The sequence below is a fragment of the Pieris brassicae genome, chromosome 4 (genome assembly GCF_905147105.1).
Source record: "Pieris brassicae chromosome 4, ilPieBrab1.1, whole genome shotgun sequence".
Taxonomy (NCBI): domain Eukaryota; kingdom Metazoa; phylum Arthropoda; class Insecta; order Lepidoptera; family Pieridae; genus Pieris; species Pieris brassicae.
This window is the reverse complement of record NC_059668.1, coordinates 4,168,259-4,174,574: the sequence shown is the minus strand read 5'-3', so window position 1 is coordinate 4,174,574 and position 6,316 is coordinate 4,168,259. Positions and strand designations below refer to the sequence as shown.

The window sequence follows — 6,316 nt, the reverse complement described above, 5'->3', positions numbered from 1 at the left end:
ATTTCAATGGAAAAGCTAGAGTAAACTTGTAAATTGGAAAATTTAGTTTTAGTTTTAAAATAAAAAGCGTCGGGACGTGACGACCTCATCGCTCATTGGTGAAATAACTTGTGACGGTGCAATCAGTCAACCCTCTTCCAAGTGGGAGTGCCATGCTGTTGGTTTTGAGCTTCAGCAACTGGGGCAGTACTGTCTCAAAGAAAACTCTTGTACTCTTTACACTGGCCATGCAGGTATTTCTCGAGCAGTTGTCGATCAGTGCCGGAACAAACTTGTGTATGAAGTCGAAACCCTGCTGCGCGGATTATCGGACTGGGGTTATCTAAATCTAGGCCAATTTAACCCCAAGAAGACACAATTTGCGCATTTTCAGCTAAAATAACACCCTTTGTCGCTACTCTTTTTAAAGACACAGCCAATATCGGAATACTTGGCGTTGACATATCGAACGAGTATTAGTTTGGCGGTTATTTAGAAAGAAAGGCTAAATTAACCCCCAAGAAGCTTGGTGTGCTGAGCAAGGCGAGACGGTTCTTCACTCTGGGCCACCAATTGCAGCTGTATAATGCGCATATTTGGCCTCACATGAAGTACTTTTACATGAAGTCACGGGAACGGGAGCTCCCTAGTACCAACTCCTACCACTTGTCCGTTTTCAAAAAAGAGTGGTTTGAATTGTCAACGACCAATCCCTTTCCGAGCCGCTTTATTTCTTCATGTGGGGTCACTGTGCATCTTCTACCGCATTTGCCATGGAGTGTGTTCAGAGGAATAGTTAGGATTAATACCTGCAGCTGAACTCAGCTTCATCATCGGACGTCAAGGTAGAATACAAAATTCCAACCGTATCACCTCGACGTCCGTTGTTCCACAACTGGGCGTGTTTTAAGGCAGTCTTTGCCTCGCACCACCACTATGTGGAATCAGCTGCCCACTAATGAATTTTTGAATCATTTCAACTTAGGATTTTCAAAAAAAGGGCATAGTAAAAGGCCGACAACACACCTGCGGGCCCTTTGGCATTGAGAGTGTCCATTGGCGGCGGTTTTACTTAACATTAGGTGAGCCATGTGCCCATACTATTAAAAAAATAAGTAAACGTTGATATGTAAATATAATTTAAACAATTGTAATTATTTATGTATTCTACGAGTTTATACATAAAAATGGCACAATGTTTAAGTCCACTATTGCTTTCTGTCTTCATTACTATTATATTATTAAATATTCAATATATTTTTTATACTTCACTTGTTAGTTGTAAGCTGTGTAGTGTGCCAGTCTTAACAGAAATACATTTATATATTTTATCGCAACTCATAATCTTCCTAGTCTGTGCGAGAAACGTGTTTGACGGTGCGCTGGTAACAGTGCTATTCTGATAAAAATTGGATACTATATTGAATATTCTATTTGCAGTTTGAAACAGAGCAGTTGGTGGGACTGTGTGACTGTGCATACATTAATTAATCAACGTTATTTAAGTTAAACAAATTGCATTGCGAGATTTATAACACGTAAGTAATGCTGTGTAAATAAATACAGAATTTACTTATTAAAATTATTTTTCTTGCTAATATGTGAAATTAAAAGTAATGTTTCTTCAATAGTTTTGTTTTAATTTAATTATTGTTTTGATAATTATAAAGTTATAATTTAAAATATTAAAAGAACATCGAATGATCGACCTTGCCAAATTTCTTTTTAAACTACGCGGCAACTTAGTAAACCCATGACCTTAAAACGTGATCCAGGAAAATTTACAATTTAGTTTTGTTATGTATATACATAACAAAAGTCTGTATATAATATATATGTAATGACTTGTATAATGACTCAATCTTTATGTATTTTAGGTACGTTAAATCTAATATTTTAAGTAGATACCTACTTAACTTATACACATATATATGTGTATATATGTAATTGCGAGTTTCATAAGCTTACTGAGCAGTAGTAGCTAAAAGATACTACTACTAAATAAAGTAGAGATTAAACAATACCCAAAATAAAAGACGAACCGTTTCATTTCTAGGTTAATATTTTTAAATCATAGAAATACTAACGCTTGCCATGCATTGGGAAAAATGGCAAAATAATGATTGTCACGAGTATATAGCAAATTGTAAAATTGAGTTTAATTATTAAAAATTATAGTTCGAGTAGGGGACGCGACTTGGACTTCTGATTGCTTAAAACTCAAATGCATATTAACTACGAAATGAGGGGATTTGTTGGTATGAGTAATTTCAAACAACTTCACAAAATGAGCAGGTTCTCGAGATTTTTTATTAAAATAAAATAAATATTATCATCGTTTAAATGTATGTATACGCCATTAAATAATAATTTAACCTTAAATATAAGACCCGTTAAATAATATTTGACTATATTGTTTTGCTAAACATCCTTGTTTACAATTGAACGTAAAATAATTACGTTATTATTATTAGTATATTAGAAAACGAAAAAATTCTGACGAAAAATGAAAATCATTCTCAAACTAGATAATTTTTTAGGCACAATGAGGACATTGATTATTTTCGCTATTTGTCTAATTTTGTACGGAGAGTGCAAGTTATTGCCCAAAGGGAACCATCATGGTAACTGGATAACTAATGAAATATCTACAAGGAAGACCCATCACGCTGGTCCTCCAGATCACACTAAGCTTGTTGCTATGGCCAGATATGTCCTCCACAATTCCAGTATGTATTTAAATAAATATATTTATGTTAAACTGTCTTATCATAAGCCTCCGATCTAAACTTTTCAAACAACATTCACAAATAACTGACGAACTGAGTAGGTTGCCATTGAGTATGAAGTACGAGTTTAATTCTAAAGTAGCCCTAGATGGACTTTATTCTGTTAATGCAATCCCATCAGATCAGATCAAATTCTTGTAATTTTAATTCACCTTTGATCCCATTGTACTTAACATAAAACAAAGAATAGCTATTTCAGAATCCTTTCTATTATTGATGTTGAAATATGGATGTGTCAATTACAGTTCCAAAATCATTATTTTCCCCTAGGGAACACCACACGCAATAAGTGTGCATTTGTACCAGGTTTTTAAATTGCTATATAATACCAATTAAAAGTTACACAGTCTTAAAGAGGGACAGACAAAATAAAATTACTGGATGTGTTATTTATAAAAAAATTAAAAGATTTTTTTTTACAGACTGGGCATCTATAGCTACCATATCAGTTTTGCCAGCTATCGAAGGATTTCCGTTTTCAAACGTAAAATCAATTGTTGACGGATCCCTTGCTAACTCTACTGGAATTCCATACTTTTATGTATCTCCTCTGGACTTCACGGCTCGCGATTTGATGGTATACTTGAATATTATTTTTGTTTCTGCATATAAGTACAATATACCCTCAGTGAGGCGTAAGACACGTTTCATTAATAATTTGTCTTCGAGTGTTTTACACGGTTTTTCCGTTACAATATAATTTTTTTTTAGAAAAATAGTCGTGCCACGGTATTGGTTACGTTGGAGGAAACACGATTCTGCGAAAACCAAAAATATGACCCCGAAGATCCGCGTTGCACCCGTCTTATGCTGTCCGGAAAAATGAAAAAGGTTTGTTATGTAAACTATATTTTAAAAGCTGAATGTTAAATAATATATTTTTGTTAGTTACGATTGAAATAAAAGAAGAATTCTGGGAAAGACACCAATTTTGGGTTTAGTTAAGAGAGAAACACTAATTACTTATTGTCAATATACCCAAGATACATATATTTTACTACATTGTTCATAATTTTTACAATCTAAATAGGTTTATTTGTTTATTCTTACAGTATGTAAGTTTTGTATGTTTTCAATTCATTACAGGGTTGCCTGGAAGAGATGACTTGTGAAATTCATTTCAAAACACATCCTAGGTTTAGCTTTTGTTTATCGTACGAAATAATTATTACATATATTGTACAGTTAAAATTCCTATAAATCCTTACTTAAAGCTATAATTGAATTACAATGCTGATTATTTTTTATAATTTTAGCTGAACTAATAATCGATACACGAGCTTATTCACGTCTCATTTATTACGGGCTATCTATATCATTTTGTAAAATCAAAACCGTCTTCGTGGTTTATTCTTATCGTACGCAAACACGACCTGCTGAGTTAGATTCTAGTATTTCTATTGTCAAAGGGTGAAGGGTGAACCTACTTGTTGATTATAAAACATACACATTTACTAAATAACTCATTATCTATAGCTTACTTATGAATTGTTGTATTGTACAAATATAAGTCAAATTTGTTCAAATTATATTAGCAAGTCTAATTTATGATATTGTACGTTTGCACCTTACATCTAATCGCCGCAACCCATAAGTACACTATCTTCCTGCTGTATATGGAATCTACTATATTGATCTATGCAAGGGCAATCCAGTCTATCGACCCACTTTCACCATGGTTCACAATTTTTTTAATTGCAAGCAAAGAACCATGCGAATATCCTACTGTATAATTCGATTGCGATGGAACATGTTTTAAAAACTGACTAAACAATTTACATTTTATGAACAATTATGTAATGTTAATTAAAAAAAATCTGTTCAGTGGTTTTAGGAAGTTGGAATAACGCTCGCAGGATTTTTCATTTGCAATAAATACATATATTTAAGCACAAATGTTAAGACAAAACATTATTATTCCGACAGATCAAAGACGGCTCTCCCGAGTATGAGTTTGCGAAGGCCGCTTTGTTCGAGAGACATCCGGCGATGGCGACTTGGCCAACTGGTTTGTATTTATTGCCAATGTTTTTACATTTTCAAAAAGAGAATGTTGTGATCACCTTGATATATATATTGAATATAATAAAAGTTATGGGATATTATAAGTAATCGTACCCAATTTATTTGTTTGTTATATAATACAAATTCTTAAATAATTAAATTCAAGTTATATACTTATTTTTCAAGTATTCGATTTTCGTTTAATAAATTTTTCGATAAATCAGAACTTGCTTATTTGAAACGTTTTAATGTATACTATATATAATAGTTTAATTAGAGTCTGGCCTTGTATAAATGCCTGCACTTTGTTATTTTGTTGCGTAGTCCTTTCAATATTGTGGTATCTCTTCCAAGATATTTATTGAACGCAAATGACCTCGGGGGCAATTTTGTTGTTTGAGTAGCATATTTATTTGCATAGTATCAAAATCGTGATAATAAAACACATTCAAAAACTATTTTAAACAAATTGGATTTCCATAAAATACTCTCTGAATAGTAAGGTCGAAAGTAAGATATTGCAATAATATCATCACTGAGATTACAATTTTAAAAATACATTATTTGCGAATATCGAACTTACACAAAGATAAGATAAGCCAGGGTCAAGGTGCCTACATTTTGACGTGATCCTTAGAATTTAAAATATTTTAAATAGTTTTTGTTAACGTGTTAAATACGTTAAATATGTAAGTATAAAAATTAATTATTCATACTTACGTAATTTGCAATCTTAGGTACAAGGCATACTAACGTCTCTCATACCTGTTTGCATTTATAGGATATTTTAGCTTCAAATATTTTTTTCGCAATGTATATATGTATTTGCTTTTTTACAATTATATTAATTATGGTTGTTTACGAAGTGATGATCTCACAATTGTTTCGTGTAATATAATTGCATAATTACCTAATTATTGATGCATTATTAACATGACTTGTTTCATAGTGAACTAGAATTCGGCGCATACAATCAAATTGATTTTTCAAAACGAAAAATTACGTTTTTCAGACCACGACTGGTTTATCACCAAGATGAAGATCGCACAAATAGCAATGGTGGACTGGTTCGGCGGTGCCAAATATATCCCTGTTAAAGACTACCTGGCTTACAACTATACTGGTACTGAAATGCTGCAACATTACCGCCAAGGGCATCATGTAGCTCTATAATGCAAAATAGGTCCTTTATAGGTTTCGGATTAAGAATTATTCTCGTTCTACATTGTTCTATATTTTATTCATTGGTTACAGAAATAGTTTTTATAGTTTTCTATAGATAGTAGAGTCGAGTTGTTAAATGTGTCTTTAAGTTTTAGGTCTCTTTGTACATTACATCAAGACCTATCCTGGTCTTTTAAATGTTACAATATATTTATTTAAGAAGATATTTTGTACATTTCATATGTAGTGGATTTATATATATATACCTGTGCTGTTAGGTTACTTTCATACATTTTGATATATGTTAGATTTTCACTTGTATAAAAAAAATAAAGCGGTATAAATATAAATAGTTTTATTTAATACAATATTACAACCTT

The 6,316-nt window shown here is 32.1% G+C and overlaps 1 protein-coding gene across 3 annotated transcripts; it reads left to right on the top strand.

Moving 5' to 3' along the window:
- The first annotated feature begins 1,302 nt into the window (after positions 1–1,302).
- LOC123708541 (protein CREG1) lies at positions 1,303–6,282 on the top strand. Of its 3 annotated transcripts, XM_045659304.1 has the most exons (7): positions 1,303–1,517; positions 2,158–2,237; positions 2,520–2,708; positions 3,191–3,345; positions 3,480–3,599; positions 4,695–4,776; positions 5,785–6,282. In XM_045659304.1, exons 2-7 carry the CDS (start codon positions 2,204–2,206, stop codon positions 5,943–5,945), a joined length of 741 nt encoding a protein of 246 aa, XP_045515260.1. In that variant the 5' UTR covers positions 1,303–1,517; positions 2,158–2,203; the 3' UTR covers positions 5,946–6,282. The 3 variants fall into 3 exon arrangements, with proteins under 3 accessions (XP_045515260.1, XP_045515261.1, XP_045515262.1); XM_045659305.1 differs by lacking the exon at positions 2,158–2,237 and having other exon boundaries at positions 1,308–1,517; XM_045659306.1 differs by lacking the exon at positions 1,303–1,517 and having other exon boundaries at positions 2,152–2,274.
- Positions 6,283–6,316: the final 34 nt, after the last annotated feature.